This window comes from Tachypleus tridentatus, chromosome 2 (genome assembly GCF_004210375.1).
Source record: "Tachypleus tridentatus isolate NWPU-2018 chromosome 2, ASM421037v1, whole genome shotgun sequence".
NCBI classification, from domain to species: Eukaryota; Metazoa; Arthropoda; class Merostomata; order Xiphosura; family Limulidae; genus Tachypleus; species Tachypleus tridentatus.
In genome coordinates this window covers 33,729,240-33,751,037 of record NC_134826.1, presented here as the reverse complement: position 1 = coordinate 33,751,037, position 21,798 = coordinate 33,729,240, and the positions used below count along the sequence as shown (strand labels likewise).

General features: G+C 32.4%; 2 protein-coding genes across 4 annotated transcripts in view; one reads left to right on the top strand and one right to left on the bottom strand.

Annotated features, from left to right (window-relative positions):
- Positions 1-4,800, top strand: part of LOC143240601 (DNA-binding protein SMUBP-2-like) — an 89,514-nt gene extending 84,714 nt beyond the window's left edge. For all 3 annotated transcript variants that reach the window (XM_076483323.1, XM_076483317.1, XM_076483315.1), the window contains exon 17: positions 3,156-4,800. In XM_076483323.1, coding sequence (XP_076339438.1) covers positions 3,156-3,866 — 711 coding nt within the window. In that variant the 3' untranslated portion in view covers positions 3,867-4,800. The remainder of the gene's footprint in view (positions 1-3,155) is intronic.
- Positions 4,801-9,424: 4,624 nt separating this feature from the next.
- On the bottom strand, positions 9,425-14,957 carry LOC143240611 (uncharacterized). Its single transcript, XM_076483338.1, has 2 exons — positions 14,820-14,957; positions 9,425-10,990 (listed from the first exon to the last, which is right to left on the bottom strand). The coding sequence occupies exon 2, from the start codon at positions 10,877-10,879 to the stop codon at positions 9,560-9,562; it is 1,320 nt and encodes a 439-aa protein (XP_076339453.1). The 5' UTR covers positions 10,880-10,990; positions 14,820-14,957; the 3' UTR covers positions 9,425-9,559.
- Positions 14,958-21,798: the final 6,841 nt, after the last annotated feature.

Below are 21,798 nucleotides of genomic sequence, written 5' to 3'. Positions count from 1 at the left end.
CAAAACTAAAAATCTTATGCATCAAAAACAAGAAGCTGAGTTTCTCCCAAACAATACAAATTTAAGCTGTTCTTGTCACGTATTTTCACATATTTTCTTGTTATCTGTGAGAAACTAATAGTTGCAAAAATTGTCAGCATAATTGTAAACAAGTGTTTAATTGTCCAATGGAATAAGTAATATCAGAAAGATAATTAATGTATCAAATATTTACAAATTCTACAAGAATACTGTATCGAATAAAGTAATATACATGTTTATTTCATTTAAGATATAACAGTTTTATTTTTCATCTTTGTGAATACCTAAAAGGTAGAAATTATGATTACCAGGTACACATAAAATTTGAAAATACTTGGAATTTGAGTTTCCTGAAAATAATAAAATTTGTTTTTGAATTTTTGTAGTAAAAAATAAATAAAGCTAAATGTGAAGTTACTAAAGAAATACATTGCATTATCAATTACCCGTCAGTTAATTTTTATTTAAATCAAGAAGCAAATTATGGTAGTCTTGCTTTATTCTATGTACATATATCTGTTTATCATGATCTTGAGTTAGCCATCACTTAAAATTGGCTCAGTAATTAAAAATACTACAGATTTTCATAAACTATGGTTAAATATGAAAGACGTCTGGAAAGTCATTGAACAATTTGAAATCAATTCACAACAAGCTGCTTTGATTAGACAGCATCAACATGTTTTTAGCAGAATGTCAAACTGCTCCCAAACTAATAAGCTCAGGAACGTAGATAAGGTAGACCATCATCTCCTACATAGACAGACTAGTGTTATCTGTTGATTCTGGCTTATAAGAATAGCTATTCCAAGATCAAATCAGGTATTTTCAGCCAAAACTAAATGCTTTGTTAATATACATACTTCAAAAAGCAGATTGTATGTGCAATGAGGTGTGTTACAGTCACAGCTAAACAAAAAACAACTGACCTGTAATAGTGCAAAAACATAGCGGACTAATGAGATATGGAGCAGTATTTTTTTTACAGACAAGTTCCACTTTATTTCATAACCAAGTAACAAGTGTATTCTTATTTGTAAAGAATAGGAACTAGATAATTGCTAATATACGTAGCATTTTAACTACTACTGTGTCTCTTAAGTCCCAGCTACCCTGATGAGCCCCAATATTGGTTGAAAAATTCATTGGCACTCAATGTGACAGATTTTATGTAATTCACTTTACATTCACTCAGAAGTTATTAATAAGCCTTTTTCTACACATAAATGTGAAGTACATAATGGTTATAGGAGTATGGTGCAAGTAGGAATAAGTTATGGTTGCATTATTATATAACATTACCATTAATAATAATATTATAGGGATTCAAATTTTCATGATTCCACAATAGAATAATAGTGCTTACTTATACTGTGTTTTAGTTTAACGTTTTTGGGACTATAGGGGAAAATGTTGCAGTTACCTGATAAGTAAAATCATTTAGTATATAATGGGGAGTTAAAAACCAAAAACATTCTGGATGCTATTTGTCTCAAACCACTGCAAGCAATATGGCATGTACTATTATGTTGAAAAAGGTACTGTTTTTGCCTATTACAGCTCCAGATTGCCAACATGCTCAGAAATTCATGGTTCATAACAGTGGATCAGTTCTAAACCATCTAGGGTAATCTTGCTTCATGATATTAACCCCACCTGTCATATTTATGACAATAAAATATCATACCTGCAATATTTTCCAGGCTGCATCAAATTCAAACCTTCTCAACTAAAGTAACAATGGTACACATTGTTCCATATTATGATGGCTATTCCTTGCCCTTTACCATAATTTTGATCTTCAAACAACCATCTGAGTTGATACATAGTATTCAAAAGTGTGATGAGTGACTTCTGGGCTGCTTTCTTATGCACAAAACCTATGTTGTATGCATATAGATATATTGAAGTGTAATCCTAAACTCTCACTGACATCCTGGGTAATATGTTTAATACTGTATATGCATTTGTTTCATAATTCATCTAGAATTCCAAATGGTTTGAGAAGAAACTGATTTTAGAAGTCCAGATTGATGCTTCACATTTGTTGAATTCTGGTATGAGATGAAATATTTTTATCTATAAGTACCACCAACAATAAGTTCCAGCTTTCATATTTAAGCTTCTTCTATCATACCTCTTTATCCTAAGTGTCTACTTTATTACGAGGGATTCTAATATTTATAAATCTTACAGGTTATTCTAACCTGTAAACCCTACAAGCTACATATGGCAGCTTCTGATCTTTATAAGCCATTCAAACTATTTCAGGCAGCTTCAAACAAAATAGTTTTTGTATAAAATTCTGATAATTCAGAAAGTATTAAAAAAAAACATTCTGGATGCTATTTGTCTCAAACCACTGCAAGCAATATGGCATGTACTATTATGTTGAAAAAGGTACTGTTTTTGCCTATTACAACTCCAGATTGCCAACATGCTCAGAAATTCATTAACATCCAATATATTGAAACAACCATAAATTTGGTAATTAGGTTTTTACATAAGCATAAATTATACAAAGGAAATATATTATTAAAAATTTAAATCCATTAAGTTCCTTATTTTCAACTTGCTTTTACACTGCTCACTGTTTGTGGAGTCTTAAGTGTTGCATTATTTTGAGTTATTAATGTGTTTCTAATCAAAAACAATTGTGTTTAATTACTTGTATTCTATTTTTAGAATGCACAGTAACTAGTGAGATTAATTACTATAGAAATGGTATTTTGCATGACTTGCAGTTTTTAGGATTCTTGTAACAGTCGTGAATTAAGCCAGTTGAAGCATATGTTTACATATTTATATTTAAAAAATCTGTTTAAAATGTCTTCATCAGTAAGTTGAGAGTGAACTAGTTGCAGGTGTACAGAATAATATTGCTTACCGAGTTGTTTTATTGTAAAAATAAAATGTAACCAGCTATAACCTTTTATAAATCTTAATTAAAATTCAATTTTTCATTTCTAAAGTAACTTGCCCTATATTCTATTGCCCTATATGTTTAAAAAAAACAAAAAACGATACCAATGTAATGTTATACTATCCATTTTAAAGCAGCACCTAAGATGTTTTATTCATATTTGTATCTGAAAATGGTCATTCTCAACATTTTTGGAAAACTATTCTTCCAGGTTGCCGAGTCTTTAGGTTTGCTTCATCTTAGTGTTGGGGAGAAAGCTGAACGCCACATCACTGTTGAAAAGAAATGTACTGATGTACAGTTGCAACCCATACCATCAACTTCTATTGAGTATGATGCAGGTACTGACAAACAATGCCTATCAAAGGATAGTGAAGTAAAATCTTCAGAGACCAATTTCATAACTGTGCTTCCTAACTGTTTCCAACACACTGTTTCCTTGCTTCCAGAAAAAGAATGTCAGCTATGTAAGAAATCAGTTCCATCTGCCAACTTCAAACTGCATTTAGTACAGTGTGAAAGAACTGTAAAACATAAATATTCTAAGAAAACAGATGGTTCAAGTAAATTACTAAAAAGTGTTGCAGATGATACTGATTTGGACACATTACTAACAAAGGTTAAAACAGCTGACAATAGATGCAATTTTTCTAAGTGTAAACAATCTATTGTCACCCTGGGACAGCTGTGTACATTTTGTAACTTTCGTTACTGTCTAAGTCACCATATTCCAGAAGTTCATGGTTGTGGGCAAGCTGCAAAGGACCATGCCAGAAGTACTATTCGAAAGGAAGGCAAGATTTACCCAGGAAGTGGTAAGCCTCAAAAACAGCCAGACCCAGCAAAACGTGCACAGTTACAATTAAGCCTGAACAAAAAAATTTCAGAGCTCTCAAGAAAAAGAAAAGTCAACAAACCTTAGCCATGGAATAAATGTTAAGTAATAAAAACAATTTTTATTTAACTCTAGAATTAATCAGCTCAAGTATGGTAATTTTTACGTAATTGTTTTTCTCAACTGTTGAATTGCAGCTATAATGTTTTGTTGGCTCCACTATGAATGTATAAAGTAAAATAAAAATTGTAGTGGTATTAAATCAGTTTAGAGCAACATTTCTTTTGTTAATCTACTTTGAATCTTGAACTAAAAGTTTTTTTTATTATATAAACTGGAATAGTTTGTTGCTTCATTGTTTCCAGTGGAAAAAAGGTTTTACTGACATTTGTTACAGTTGTTGTTTCATATTGTATTTAACTAGTAGAACTTAATTCCTGATGGAAAAGATCCAAGAAAATGTTTACAGTTCTGGATACATTTGTAATAAGCTTGGCTAACATGAAAAACAAAAACCTCAAATTATTTCATCTCTGTATTATTTTGATAGAGAAATTACTAATGAACCATATTATCATTTTAATTGGAAAAATAATTATTCTATATACCATATATTGAAAAATAGTGTTTAATATGTCTAATATATATTAAACATTTAGAATGTTTAATACCAATAATAAATGCATGACCTTTCTCCGCGTTAGTTAGACATAAAATGTACAAACACTAAAAATCTGAATTTCTTACTGTAAATACAGAAGTATAGAATTCTCTCATACTAATTACATGCACTTTCTTACTGTAAACCTAAGGGATTTTTAAAGCTATGACTTGTTTATACAGACAAAATTAGTCTTTCAACTATATTAACAAGATTATTTTTTCAAGCTAACTACAAGGATTGATTTTTCCTCTGTGCTGTTATTTTTATTAAAAGCTGTTTTATATTTGTAATTTACCCTGCTAAAAATGTATTTTGTAGATTTATTAGGGTTATTATTAAATGTTGACTTTATTAATGGCACAAGTTGTGTAATACTCTCAATTATCACATGAAAGGATAACTTTATAGTGTTCTGCAGTTTGGTATTAGATAAAACACCACTGAAGTTGAAAAACAATTTTATTATTCAAAAAACATTAACCACATATAATGTACACATACCAGTTCAAAGTACTAAAGCATAAAATTACCTCAAAATTTTAATTGACAGAAGTTGTTTATGAACACACCTGTACAGTTACTCAGAGGTCACATCACGTATGAGAGTATAAAGTTTTAAAATGTATACAAGGATGAGAAATGGCCACAAGTTTAATTTCTCCCATTTTTACTGTCAAATTGGACATCCAAATCCAGTGAGAAAAACAATGGAGGGGTGAGAGTACTGAAGCCAGGTAAAAAATGCTAATATTAATAGGTTTGATGTATTCACTAAGTTAAAATGATATGTGAGGCTAGTATTAACTGGCCAACTGAAAGAAAGCTGACCAATTGTAAAATGTCCTTTGAAGCCAAATGTATCTAAACACCCCATTGAAGTGCACCAACTTTTCTGAAAAGGAATTGCAAGCAATCAAAAAGGCTCAACATAAAAACAAGTTTTAAATATTTTACTGTCTGTTTTAATAGTAAGATTGTTTACCAATTTGCATAGAATTACACATAATACACATTACTCTTTCATTACATCTTTATGTGAATTCATTTAAATGGAGCAAGTCTACAACTAAATTCTAAAATTTGTTCAATTTTTTTTTTCAAAACATTAAATGTCAGTTACAATACTGAACTTACAGATCAAGTATTACATTTTTGTTAAGCATATGGTAAGTTAAAAACTTGCTATTAAAAAATCCAGTTAAATTTTATGACCCAGGCTTACATCTTGGTATTTAAGTGAAAGTCATTAGCAAATTTAATAAAATAAAAACCATTTCAATCAATAAATCAAATAACATGTTCCTTTATTAGCAAAACTTTTCTGAAAAAGTAGTGGTCACAGTATATACAAATTCTAGCATGGCCACACATAATATTGCATATCTACCTTTTAAAAGACAGTTTGTAAATTATTAGTCATTAAGTTACCTTAGTGGAAACTAGTCTATTCAGGTATTACCTTACTTTTTTCTTGAAATGACCAATTAATACTTCATTAACACTCCTACAAAAAGACGTTTCTAGTCCTGATTTCTCCAAGCCCGTTCCCCTGGCTGTGGTTTCGCTAGATAGTAGATAGGGACAGTGGGAATCTCGTTAATCCATTCATTAATGGATTTAAATGGCAATTTCATTTAAATACAAAATTATTAGCCTAATATTAATAACCTTTCAAGTTGCTCTGGGGCCTATTAGGCCCCACTTTTCGTAGGAGTGTTAACCAAGTAATTCCAATTTTAAACACTTATGTAGTGTGTTGAAATGTTTCATAAAATGATCAGTTTCTTTGTGCAACATGTATTTTCTAATTGCTTTAGTAATAATTATTTTAAAAATTCACTTATGTAAGTTCTTTGTAGATATATCACAAACACAAGGTTCAGAAAACTGTTCAAGTTTCTTTGTCCTCTATGGTGATTGTCTATTCTGTCTGAAAGGGTATTACAGTAATGCAACATCCATGTTAAAAGTATCATTGACTGTAATATCCTTTCACACAGACACTCTAACTGATAAAAAACTTGTATTAATTTTAAATAACAGTTCTAATATTTAATGTTATATCTTTTGTTGATCACTAATGTGCAATATAAGGGACACTATTGACTGACCAAAAACAAAAATATTTATTCATTGAAATGAAGCAGGCTTCTGCACTTCAGTTCCAATAGATATTCAAATAAAGAGAGCTAAGATCATAATATTTCAGTTCTACAAAGATTGATCTTGAGAGAATAAAAGTTGGACTAATCAACAATTAGATAAGTGACTGTGGTTGTACCTGCACAAGTATGTATGCTGCATTTTTTAGTGTAATAAAAATGGTATTTATTTTATTTCTCACAAAAAACAAACTTTCAAACACAAATTACTTCAAAAATTTCCTGGTCAAACCTGCTGTTAGTCACATACCTATCTGTCAATCTATACTTGTTGAGAAATCAGTCCACCTTAGAATGCCACATACATTACCTGTTCCACAATTTTTAGCATTGGAACTTGTGTTAAAGGTGGCAAAACTCCAATGGTTACTGATCATTCTATCAGTGAGTATTGTGAATATTTAGTTCTTCAAAAATGTCTAGAATGCACAAAGTACATAGACTCCTTTGTCTTAAAGAACCTTTGGTGATCCCTCACCTTTATACAATAGGACTACGACTTAAAACCTGTCAGAAATTTTGTTTGCTATTCTCATCCTTGTATAACTGAAACAAAGTGTCAAAGAGAATTTCTGTCTACAGTGTCTCAAAATGAAGTTGTTTTTTGAATACAAGAGTTAATTATACTATTATCTAAAGTTACTATACCCAGTTCATATATACAAAATTAAATGCTTATATTTTGTGCATTATGTGAAAATACCAAACAAATTTCTGGTAAAAAAAACAAACAAGATGAAGTCCAATATTCTTGTTTATATCTTTGTAAGCTTTTTAAAAAAATTAGAATAAGTAAGACTACAAATTATTAATGAACTTTTGTTGAAGTTGCTTATAACTGACAACTTGAATTTACAAAAGTAAACTTAAGTGATCTGACAAATAAGTCATTCAAAAGTCATGAATCTTGGAATGATCACAAAACACAATTCTTGATCAGCTTTCATCAGGATGTTGATTAAGAAAATGTAATGTTTATTATGTTTGTAAAAATTAGCCTAAGTGCTTATTGAATTTTTTCAAAAGTACAAAAATGGTTTAAAAAAAAAAGATCAATATGTTTCACTAATAAATCTACTTCACAAATACTCATTTCTATAGTCACATCAGTCTGGGGCAAAACATTCCTACTGTCACTGCAGTTTTGAAGGACATCCTACATATGTTAACAAGCGATTGGATAACATGTATTCATGCTAGTTATCTTTCCCTAACTTTATTTCTATATAAATAATGAATGATGTCATTACTTTTCCCTCCTAATTTTATGATTAAGTCAGAACTGTGATTATTATTTACGTAAAGTACATCTTGCATTGTTTTTGGAAACTTGCAAAGAATATGGCTAACTTCAATTAAGTAAAATGGTGGGACTCTGAGAATGATAATCTTATGTGTGGATTCATTTCAACAGCTACAAGGTACTACCAACAAAAGAACAAATAACAAGTTTGGCTAGCTAAGTCTATTCATATTAAGCCTAAAACTGTCTCAAAAATATTTAAAACTTTTTACAGTTTAATTTAAAACTTTTCATTGCAGTGATTCAGATAAGATATATCTACATAAATATACATATTTTTGCCACAAAAAACACATTAGAAATTAAAAATGTGTGCATCAAATATTAATCCTATATTTCTCAATATGTCTGTTTCTCACAGATGTGTATTTGCAAGTTTGAAACAAATAAAAAGCATAGAAGGTCCTCAGTATAAACTGACGAGTTATGAAGCAATTTGTAGGATTTGATGCAAAATCTTTACATAATATCAACTTTCACAAACTGTTTCCATTCCACAACTCTATGGAAGCCTACCATATCAAATTAGTTTATCTCTTCCAAGTAGAGCTGTGTTTCTACTGCAGAGGGAGTAATGAATCAATCAGAACAGTCCTCTACATCATTCTTAGATTCTCTATTTTATTCCCTGAAAGTACAAGTTTTAGTGCAGAAATGAAAAATGCATTACACAGTAATTTCTAGCTGGTGATTATCTATTGGGTTGAGGAATAATTCGTGAGCGTTTTTTCAAGTTAAAAAAAATATATTCATAAATGAAACGCTTTCGCAAAATATTTCATGTCATTTGGTAGATAATTGTTTGCTCTAATAGATGGTGTGTTTGATTTTCATATGTCTTTAATTTTTGCTTTCATTTTCAGCTCATTAAATGGAATGTCAAGTGGACAAAATCAAGCATTTTCGACACCATCTGCTTTTCGCATTTAATTTCTTGCAATTTCGTTTAAAACAATGCATACTATATACCTAGGTATTACATAAAATAAAGTATCATAATAAATGTTTTGGGTGTAATGTGTTCATGCATTGAAGTATTGTATAGTCTTGCATGTAATGCTTGAATGAAATTATTTAAAAACGCTCACGAATTATTCCTCAACCTAATAAGTTTGGGATTGCAGTTTTAACTAAAAATTATACAAGTCTAATTTTATCAACTGACATCAACAAAGCAGTTCCTAACTGAATTTATGCATTAACTGTCTCAAATGGCCTTTAATTATTAAATTAACAGGCTGTAAACTGAGAAATATGAAGTGTAAGCACCTGGTAAATACAGTAGCAAAATATCAATGTTGGATAACTAAAAAGTAATTGAAACCCTAAAATATTAACATTTTAGCATTGCCATTTATTTCCAGGAGTAAAATACTCAATGTCAAAAATTTATTTGGAGTAATGCCCCTGTTTGATGTATAGTTTGCCCATGAGTATTCATCCAAAATCATGTATATTCATATTATATAAGCACATGAAAAAGTAAAATATGTCAAGACAACAGATAATTACATTTAAAAACCATAATCTGAAAAACACTTTGATGCATTTTTAAAATATTTTTTGTCAAACTTTTACCAAAAATTTAAACTGATCACAAACATAATACAACTTTTATAAACTATGTTTAAATTTTTTCAAATAGAAAATATTACCTGTATTTCTGAATTTCATTATATAAACTTGAAGAAAAATACAGTTTTCTATAATTTAAAAAGTAATTATCCTCTACCCAACTATTTTTAAAATTTTTTGCAATAGCTGAGATATTCTTGCAGGAATGATAAACATTTATGTGGAAATCTTCTCTCTGTGCATTCGATACCTCGATACTCTCAGTTTTACTTCTGAAGTCTTTACCTGCAACTTCTATAAGTGCTTGATCTAATCTCATTAAAGGATGATACTTTCCAATAGCTTTCTGATATCTTTTTGTTTTTCGCAGTGTTACAAAAGGATAGTTCAAGATCCTTGCTACAATATCATCACGGTACTCATTGCAAAAATGATACACTGGCCACCAGGGAAGCTGCTTACTGTGATTAAAAAGAAATTTTGACAAGTCATGGTCACTCTTTATCACTAGAAAGTGATCAATATTTACTGTAAGCACATACTGAACTTCATTTTGGTATCGGTACACACAATCTAGCAGATAAGCTTGGTTTGCAGCAAAGTCAACCCAAAACGGAATATTCCAAGTCATGACTTGAACTGAAAAGTTGTCAAGTTTAGTGTGTTGAAGTACTTTCCATAGCAGTTCTGGAGAACCAGTGTCATAAAATGCAAATCTTTTTACACCTAGCATCTGGTGATACTCAATAAATTCCACTACTCCATAAGCATTATGCAATGATAATGGATCTTGGTTTGGAGGAATGCAAGCGACCACATTGGAAAGTGATGTGTCATCATTTTTTTCAGTTTTAATGTTTTTTGTTATTGGGATTATTATGGTTGTTTGCTTATTAAAAGAAAGTTCTTTGGATACAAAAGAGACACCATAAAGTCCATCTGGTTTAACAAACTTACACAGAAATAAAACACTCATTGGGTATTGTTTCTCATCTTTTCCACTATATGTTTTCAAGTGCACATTTACAGTTTTATTTTTTCCATCCCCATACCACAAAATACATAACATTTCATTACTGAGTTTGTTTCTTATTATAGCAACAGCTTCAACAGTGAAGTAATTTTCAGCTGTAATGTTTTCCAGAAAAGCAGAATACACAAACACATCCTGCACAACTTCAGTCCAGAATGGTGAATGGTTGCATGAATCTTTAATAGAGGGTACTTCTAAGCTCTCTCTTGTTTGGTTCTGATTGCTGGGATTAATTCTGACACCAAATGCATTCATCACCTCTACAACAACTTTCATTTTAGAGTACTGTCTATGGTAAAATAACAAAAAACATACACTGACAAATGAAACAATGACCAAGCTTAACTGGATATACTTTCTCATGGCTAACTAACCTGAAGTAATTTCACTGAAAAAGTACCACCATGAAGGGTGAATAAAATTTTCAAATCATGAATATTGTCCAAATGGTCAACTTGAACACTTGGAAAAAAACTGAAAGAAAGAACATTAATGGTAAATGAATTGATATAATTCAAACAAAATTTCATTAGAAAACAAACTAAAAATTTCTACACGACCCATACCAGCCATTTTTACATGTACATTTTTTCTACAAATGGGTTTCTCATCATCACAAACTACATCTGGTGTGTTACATCTTAGAAATTTTCTAGTGAGTGCATCATCATTACAAAACTTACTTCTGTAACTGAACTTAAGATAAAACATACTTCCATAGTATTCTACATATCAAATTAACCTTAAGATAAACTCTTAATTCCTTAAAACAAATATTAGCTTAAAATATTTCATAATGCATTACTTTTTTCAGTGATTTTTTTTGTATTGTACCTAGTGATCATCAACAGAAAACAAGCAACTTGTAATAAATCACCTTTCTACATAAACTCACAGTTCATGTTTTTATAATATATTATGTGTTCTACTTAGGTTTCTTAGTTGGATAAGTCACTTCAAAATGAGAACTTTATTTCTGAAAATGACTGACTCACTGAGGGTCGAGTAATCTAATCAAAACATTAGGTTTCCCTAGTTGTCCAATCACAGTCTTTAACAGATTTTGTAATTAACAAACTTCAGGCTTATGCTGTAGTTTTATTAAATACATGAATAATGTGAAAGTACCATGATATTGTTACCTACAATTAAAAACAGAAAATTATATATTCACACAAATCTATCAGCTGTACATAGTAAAACTTTTATTTCATTCACAAAATTATATATTACTTTCTACGGTAATTTGCACGTCTACAGTATTAATGAACTTACAAAAACATAAGTATGCAAGTGACATACAGTTTGAGTTATGTGTTGGAGTTATAGCTAGTGTTTCATCAAAAGGAGGTTGAGGTACATATTCTAAGTTTCTGTTGTATTAAATTTAATATTATGTGAGCATAGGCATTCTATATTCATTATTTTTATTTTAATAAAACATGATTATCATTCTCTTAAGTTGTGCATTTTACAATTTTTTTACTCATAGATAACAAATAATTCTGTAAATTTTTAGTGAATTATCTTCTGGTGATTTTAACTTTAAAATTCATTTTTAATAAAGTTCCTTTCATTTTGTATTGATTCATTTCATTTTCATAACAAATACATTTAATTATTTCATTCTGATGGACTCTTTTTAAAGAGCTGATGAAAATCAATCCATGTTCTTCAATTTTCTCTATAAAACAACATACACCCATGCATTACATGTTAAACCTATAAACAGTGACTGTATTAGGATTTTAAGAGACAGAACTCCCTTTTGCAATCCACTATGACATTCCAAACAGAAGATCAGAAACACTATGAAAGTTTGAGTCCTCAAAAGGTAGAATGCCAGTCCAGACTACTTTGCTCAAATTTAATGTCTAATAAATTGCTTCTTTTTTTAATGAGCTTACTTTACTTATTCAGTCTGTTCCCTACCATATTCTTTTTACCTAATTAACTTTAAGTTACTAAAATTATTTTAAAAGTTCAGTGCCTATAGAACAAATTTACTTCTTTGTAAACTTCTGCCACACTGTTGTGTCTGTATACACTGTATAAAGGAAACTGGTGTTTATGCACTATTTCCCAGGTAAAGTAAATTACATTTTTTATGATATATTAATAAAAGTTGAAATGGGAAATGTTTAGGAAATAATCATCATTGCTACATCTATGTGACTCCAGTAATTAAGTTTTGAATTACTGTGTGTGTGGTACACATTACTTTATTATTGTAATAAAGCAAAATACACTTCAGTGGCCCTATACTAGATTTATTTCAAAAATGCAATTTAAAAAATTTAGATTATGTAAAACTAATCATAAGATTAATCTCAAACCTCAAACTGTTGAAATGTAATTCCTGTTTCTTACACATTAATTATTGTACATAGTTCATTCCCATTGTTAATGCTTGAGGCAATGTGTTCAACTTTACACACTTTTTCCCTAACATTCCTTTTATTCTAACATTCTGAATGAAAGACCCCAAGTTTTCTCTACCCTCCTACTTTCCTGCTTCTGTTCAAATCCCATTAGAACACTATACCTATTATGCTCTCCAATATAAGCTATTACAGAGGTCTAGTTAACTGTAAATGAGAAAAAATCAAAAGTAGTTGCAAAACATTAACAAAGTTTGAATTAGTATAAAAATCATACCCAACACTTTGTATATTTGCAATGACTATCCAGCCCAAAAGTTAACAATTGCCCATACCAAAAATGAATTTCCAATAAATACCTACCTCCTTTCACAATATAGCTTTTCTTTATTACTGCTTCCCTCTATTGACACAAATTTTCAACACTCCACTACTAGCTTTCTACTCCCCTGCACATCCACATGCCAGTGATCACACATCAGTTATTCACCAAGAGGAGTGCAATACAACTCCTATTATAACCAGTACACTACAGCAGTTATTCACCAACAGGAGTGCAATACAACTCCTATTATAACCAGTACACTCTTAACATTTGCACTCATTTCAATATTGGTCACCACATCTATACAGGTAACTGAAAATGGGGTGGCTAGAAGGTAAGTTTCAATCAGAAATACATTTTCTATGAAAGAAAATGCTAACTTTCAATACAATATCTTACTTCTTCTCAAAAAAACATCTAAATCCCACAATTAACTGGTGGAAGGCTGGAGCAAAAATAAACCCCCTCTAGGAAGTACCAAAAAAGACAAAGAGATGTAAAAACAAAACAGAAAATATCACTACAGTGGGAGACTACATCATGTCTGATACAGATATATTCCTTGTTCTTTTCTAAGACTGTTTTGAATACTGTGCTCATTCTCCAAAGAAATAATTTAAAGTCTCATGTAAAGCCACAGCATTCTCCTTGCAGATAGCAACACCCAAAACTTTAATATTATCACAAATTTAAGTAATTTATTCACCATTCCTTCATCTAAGACACTTCATTCAGATCAACTCTCTACCTATTTTCAATAAGCCAACCTATCCCTCACACTTACAAGGTTGTTTTTTGCTTTTTAAGAAGCCTTTTATGTGGCACCTTAACTATTTGAGTTGCACACAAAATCTACACAATGAGCTATTTATATTGTGCCCATCACAGGTAACAAAACCTGGTTTTTATCATTAGAAACCTTCAGACTTAATGCTATACCAATGGAAGCAGAACACCTTGTAAAATATTTTTTGAAAATCCATATACACAAAATTCAAATATATATCCTCGTCTGCATAAGCAGTAAAATCTCTAAGGAATGCCTAAAAATTAGTGAATCTAGATTTCCCCCTAGTAATGCCATGTTGACTACAAAATAAAATGACTTTGGAAAACATCTTTTATCAAACATTCAAAACAATTATTTCTACCAATGATATAACACTAACAGACATATAATTTCCAGGCCAATTTTTTACCAATTTCTTTGAGAAGTAACATTAGCAAACTTCCAATTTTATGGCACCTGCCTGCTATTCATAAAAATAATAATAATAATGATGATGATTAGCAGTTTGGTCATATATATAATCCAAACATTCCTTCAATACCTTTAAAAATATTATTCGATGTGGAAGGTTTTTTCGTTTTTTTTTTTCTTCCTTAACGAACTCATAATTAATATAAATAATCCTATTGTTTGATAGTAGTAACTGTTCAGGATGAAAAATATTACTTAAATAATCACTGGTGAAAAGTGAAGTAAAATTAGCATCTCAGCCCTCTCAAATTCACGAAAAATAAGCCTTCCTCATGGGTCCTTCTCTCATCCTAATCTTTTCCTTACCATTAAGATATTTAATTTTAAATTACTTACTGTTAAGTGTTAAGTTTTTGCATACACAGCCAACCTTTTTTCATGCGTCCTTCTCAATTTTTAATGGACTATTAACTATTTCACCCATCTTTCCTTATCTTCTTAGCCTCTTTTCATATCAGTCAATTTAGACTTCTCAAATTTATAACACGTTTCCTCCGGCTTTATCCCTTATCACTATTATATTATTAAAATTACAATAGAAGTGCGATGCCGATACAGCTTTTCCAAGTTAAAAACGTATAAATCACACGTTTAGCACGTTCCCACGTGATAACTTACTTTACTATTACAATGAGTATGTGGTACTCAGTAATAGAAGCGGTATGGTATTTCTTATTCAAAACTGAAAAAAGGGTGTAAATTAAAAACAAAATACTCTAATTAGTTATTAGAAATTTCAGAAATAAACAGCATTTATTCTCACTATCAATTTACGACATTCATGATTTCAAATGACCTTGATTATAACTTTTAGGCGGCAGAATTATAAACATTTTTTGCAACTTATTTGGTTTCAGTCGCCACTAAATTCGTTTCATGTTAAGCGATCAAAATTAATTGCCACTTATATAAATAATTTAAACCAAAGCACTTCACAGGAAACATTTTGTTGTTTTGAATTAGAAGGTTCTGACTAACAAATCATTGTTGGTACATTTCAGCTGTCCTCGCGATACACATAGTGTCGTCTTCTACATTATACATGAATGATACATTCACTTGAATTCATCCTGTTGTTATTAAAACTTTGTCTTTTGCGACTCCAGAACATCTTGACGATACAATTAGCTGCAACTGTATACACATTTCATCTTGTTTCCGATATTACCGTGGTATAGGATTTGTTTGTTTGTTTTTTTGGTTTTGAATTTCGCACAAAGCTACTCGAGGGCTATCTGTGCTAGCCGTCCCTAATTTAGCAGTGTAGGACGAGAGAAAAGGCAGCTAGTCATCACCACCCACCGCTAACTCTTGGGCCACTCTTCTACCAACAAATAGTGGGATTGACCGTAACATTATAACGCCCACACGGGTGAAAGGGCGAGCATGTTTAGCGCGACGGGGATGCGAACCCGCGACCCTCAGATTAAGAGTCGCACGCCTTAACACGCTTGGCCATCGTGGAATAGGAATGTAGTAGAGGTTTCTTTCTACTGTTGTATTAATATTTATTCTAAATCCATTATTTATCTTGTATATGCGCAGTTTTTTACACAATACGTTGTCAAAAAAATTTCGTTACATTGATCCTCTTTTTGGTTATCTTTGTGTTTTTGTCATTATAAAAGTTTGGAACAATGAAATCTCATTAATCCGAACAGACGTGTAATGAACTAGTTTATTCTTATTAGGGGGGTATCTGAACAGTCTTTTTTTATTCAATGGACACTGCTAATAGTATGTATTATCAATAGATAAATTTGTGGACTATCTGCTGAATCCACCGAGGGGAATCAAACCCCTGATTTTAGTGTTATAAATCCGTAGACTTAGCGCTGTACTAGCGAGGGACCTGTGTGAAAGCGAATCCATGGTCATCATGACAGTCTCACTCACTGATAACCCAGAATAGCCACCCAAATTATGTGAATGTAAGCAAATGTGGTTTAGGAATGTGTGATGATTGACTACTATTACTGCCAAAGCAGTATGCCTTGTGTGCAGCTCCAATGTATCCTCTGTGGTATGTATGTGTGAGACCAAACACCAAACCAAATTGTCCTGTCAAGAACTTTTGGGTTCTCAAGTAGCCAGTGTATTACTTTCATTTCCTTCAGATACTCTTATAAACAAAAGCCTTGTTGGAAGCAATTAACTCATCAAAGATGCTATTCTCTGTATGTGGGATTGGGGAAATGTTTTAACTTGTTCTGTATTAACAAAAGCCAAGTTCTTCCACTATTTCTTTTTACCCAGTTCATATATATAAAGCCGGTGTCATTTTTTCTTGAGAGGGTATGAAAATAGGGCAATAGTAGACACTTCTCCTTCCACAGTGTAAAAACTATCTGGTGAACAGGTATTAAGGAGTTAAGGTCAGTTCTAACCCATAACTCATTACTATAGAATTCTTTGGACATTAGTACATGCTCAGTACAATAACATTAATATCATCAGCATGAATGACAATTATTTGTGCTCTTAGAACTTTTGCACTGGATACATGCAACAGGATTCTTATAACAGCTTCTTTATGCAATTAACAGTTTCCAATTTATCAGTGAATCATCCAGAGAGTAAGAGGAAAACAGAACATTGAGAACGGGAAGATTACAACGTTCCTAGAAGAAAAACATCAGTATTACTTTGCTGTTATAAACCAGAGCAAATTCTCAGAAAGCTGAGGTAGGGAAAAGGCCTTGTATATCACACAACTTCTTCATATTTAGTGTGGCAATACTTGTCACAGCAGAAGTGTATGTTAAGAGTGCATTTTAGGATATACAGAATTATGTTATAAAAATAGCATTATTCAACATTTTGGAATGTTTCAACTCTCTGAAATAACCAACTATAACAGATATTACCTCTACCACAACATCTGAAAACTTATCATTTGCAGGAAGGTTCTCGATAATCTGTACCCTGGTGTCTTCCATTAGTGCTTTCATCAGAGTTGACTTTTCTTACATTAGAGAAAACCTATGCTGTTAAACAATATTAGGGTTATCTCTTTGCATTCATATTAACCAAGAACTTCTTGTAGATTCACTGCTCCACCAGCAACTATGACTTGAAATACCCTCTGAAATAATAATTCGTAATGACGAGAAAACCCACTTATAGAGAAAATTATATATATAAAAACGGCAAATCTCTGCAAAAGATTTATTTCTGATGCAGCTGTGTGTGCATTTTTAGTAGCTTTCTTCTTAACTTGTGCAGCTTCAAACATATTGAGTTCAACCAAAACCTTGGTACCTCCTTTCTCTAGACTTGACTTTAGTGCCTTGTCCCCAGTCTGTTCTTCATGAGTGAGATACTTCTGTGCTTAATGGAAGCATATTAGATTTATTGTAGAAGAATTCTTGAATGTTTTTACCATCTTCATTGCAAATACTTGGAGACCTCAATGTACAACTTGAATATGACAAGTGATACATGATAACCCTACTTCGTGGTAATGAATATTGCTGGTGTATCAGGCTCTAGATTCAGCATCCTTTTCAATTTTCCGGCTTCTATTGCTATGATGAATTTTAGGTGTAACCATTTTTCTCTGGGCTACGGTTTTCAATGCGAGTCCGTGTTTTTGCTTTACTTTAGCATTGTAATTTTTTTTTTCCAAAATCAAACTCTGGGAACATTTCTCTGTGTCTTATATTTGCACGTCAGATGGTGAAGTCACCTTTAAGGAAGCTATCATACATATAAAGTACTGTTTCTTTAAACCTACTCACCTCTTTGAGATGAAGGCTTGGACACACTCCATACTTATGATATCCAGAAGCCATTTTATATGATAGCATGTTGTTAGCTTATCCAGATAGTCTAACCAGTTCCTTTCATGCTGAGCATAGAAGAACCAAAGAAGAATTTTCATTATATCCAGAAATATTATTCACAATGTAAATGTTGCAGATGTTGACTTATCATCTTTCTACTGCAACAGAAAAGTCTGAGCTTTCTCCAAACATGACCTGTAATCATCCTGTACCCCTGATAGATTTTCATTGACCTTCTTATTATTCAGACCTTGTACAACATCAGAAAGGTTTTTCCGTAGTGCTTGCGTCTTTGTTCTGCTAAATATACCAATCTTCCAAAACCTGACAATGCAGATTCAGCAGACTTACTCCAGAGACCATCCATTGTGTCATTTCCACTTCAATACTACCTAGGGCTACTGTTATGTTGCAGTTCGCTGCAACCAATGCTTTTAGATCGTTTTGGAACTTACTGAGGGCTTACTCAGTATCAACAAGTCTAAAGCATAATGCTACACCTTCTTCTTATACCAGTTTTTCTCCCTGTGTATGGGATCCATGCCTATGTCAACTTAGCAGCCATTACCTGACTGTGCCTTTTCAGCACTGCAATTTGCCTTAGCTTTGCTTAGCGTGCTATTATCTTTAGTAGTTAGTCTGGAAGTTACACTTTTGTAATCCTGTGTGATGTGTCTTGGTGTCTCTTTATTGGTGGTCCCTCGCTCATGGTATAAATCCTGGTGTCATCTGCTGGTTACAGTAATGCATTTTCTGATGACACCAGTTACCAAGTCCTATCATTATTCGTTCTTTATCTCCTACATTAGTATTATCAGGAATGATAATAATAAAGGCTTCTGAGTAGTCTAAAGGCTAAGTTTTCTGAAGTCGTGGCTGATAATCTTGTTATCGGATCCTCAATCGTAGGAATGCTCTCCTCTTAGTGCTGGTTGGATTCTTTTTATGGAATGTGGTAGTGTAGCTCTGAGAGATTGCAAGACCAACATGACCACAGATTCTGCAAGCTTTCGCACTTCAACTATCAATACATCTTCGTTCATGGGCTTAGACACGTTGTGAGTCAGGCCAGGTCATGGACTCTCTCAGTCACATGGTAATATTGAGTGTCCAGCAGGAACTCAACAGCTTTTAAATGAAATAACTTGATTAATCAATTGTTTTATAGGGTAAAAAATCAAGAGCCCTATTACCATGGAATGGCCACAAGTCAGTCATAGAGATAAAGAGAGAGAGATTTACAATGGTTGGAGCTTGACCTTATACATTAAATTACCAGATTCAAATAAAAAAAGTTGACCAAGTTCTAATTGGTCACAGGTTCAGTCAAGTGATTAGGTTAAGGGATGTCGTAATGCTTGGTTATGATCACAAACTAGGCACTATTCAGATGGCAAATCAACAAGATTAATGTGTATTCATGCCCGTCTCCATCATTAGAACATGCATCCATGAAACTTGAGAACCTTCCTATCCACAGTTTGCCTGGCTTTTCATTTGACCATATATACTTGGCCATTGTGTTATCTGTTGCTCATGCAAGACAATGGCAACACACGTTAAACTTTCCAATCTAGCCTTATCTCTAGTCTACTGTCTGGGCATCACAAAGACAGGATACAATTCCAGTAGAAAGGTCTGGTTTGTTTTGAATTTCGCGCAAAGCTACTCAAGGGCTATCTGCACTAGCCGTCCCTAATGTAGCAATGTAAGACTAAAGGGAATGCAGCTAGTCATCACCACCCACCGCCAACTCTTGGGCTACTCTTTTACCAACAAATAGTGGGATTGACTGTCACATTATAACGCCCCCATAGCTGAAAGTGCAAGCATGTTTGGTATGACGAGGATTTGAACCCGCGACTCTCAGGTTATGAGTCGAGTTCCTTAACCACCTGGCCATGCCGGGCCCCAGTAGAAAGTAGTGGAGGTTGTGATTACTCAGATACCACACATTCAAACTGATTTGGGTTAAGTAAATTTAATCTCATATTTGAATGCTTGCCTTTGCCAATGCTTTCACTGTCTTTCCTTAAGTACTTTCTTCCATTTATGAGTGGTTAACAGTCATAGCAGGAATTACAAAGTTTCACTTCATGGGTGATACCGTGAAAACTGTATATTGTAAAAAAATATGAAGCAAAGTTGTTTGCTTTATTAAAAATATTTTAATCTGTATAACTAAAATATTCGTTTCACAGTCAAACAAAACACTGAGTATCCCACATGTGTGGGCCTGGCATGACCAAGCGCGTAAGGCGTGCGACTCGTAATCCGAGAGTCGCGGGTTCGCGTCCGCGTCGCGCTAAACATGCTCGCCCTCCCAGCCGTGGGGGTGTATAATGTTACGGTCAATCCCACTATTCGTTGGTAAAAGAGTAGCCCAAGAGTTGGCGGTGGGTGGTGATGACTAGCTGCCGTCCCTAATTTAGCAGTGTAAGACTAGAGGGAAGAGCTACTAGAGTAGCTTTGTGCGAAATTCAAAACAAACAAACAAACAAAACCCACATGTGTGTATTTTTATAATAGTTAATTTACTATTTTTCATTTTCACATAGTATTGACAGTTTCATCCTTTTGTTAATATTCCAACGTAATTAGGTTAGAATATCAATGCATTATGCACGCGAGTAACACTTGCAATGGTTTGAGTTTTTTATTACTATTGTCTTTTCCGCGAAAAATTTATCACGTGCAAAATATCTTAACACCAAAATTGAAATATTCTCCAAGCATTAATTAAAATCACAGGTATGTTGTGCTTTCCAATAATATTTTCTAGGTTATCCATCAAATTTAACTTCATATTAATTAATTTTAATGACATTATCACATCCTTCTTGTCCATAATCTTATTGTTTTCCATCTAATTGGCTCGTGTGTTAATGCGTCTTAAAACACTTATGAATAACTTCAGTACGTGGTAACTACAAATTTGTTTGTTCTAATATATCTATATTGCCGCAATATACTTATACTGCCATCAGGCGTAATCAAGAACTGTAACAGTTGCCATAGCTTGCCTCTGGCTACAGCATGAAGCACACTCGTAATGCTTGAATCAGTTGCTGAAGCTACTTTTGATAAGAATGGCAGTATAATTTGGGGGTCATTACACATAACTCATTTGCATTTAAGGCTTCATAAAATAAATAATCATTGGAAAAATCTAGATATATCAAGAATATAACTCCCATTACTCATAGTACAATCAATGAAACTACAGTGAATACCAGTTGGTACGTTCTGCACAGTTTTCACCAATCAGATAAAATGTCAAAGCAATTTTCACGAAACACTGGACGGCGTTTCGCATCATAAATATCATTCAGTTGTTAGGAAAGCAAGGGGTCACAATTACCTTTCAATCACATAATTACCCTAACTGTCGATAATCGACTGATAATTCTGCAATTTGTACAAACGCCGCATCTCAGTATCATGGAATGAATGCTATCTCTATTTAGTCTATTAAAGAGAACAACTGTACAAAGTGTCATGATCTAGCAGTATCACTACAGTGTAACGCA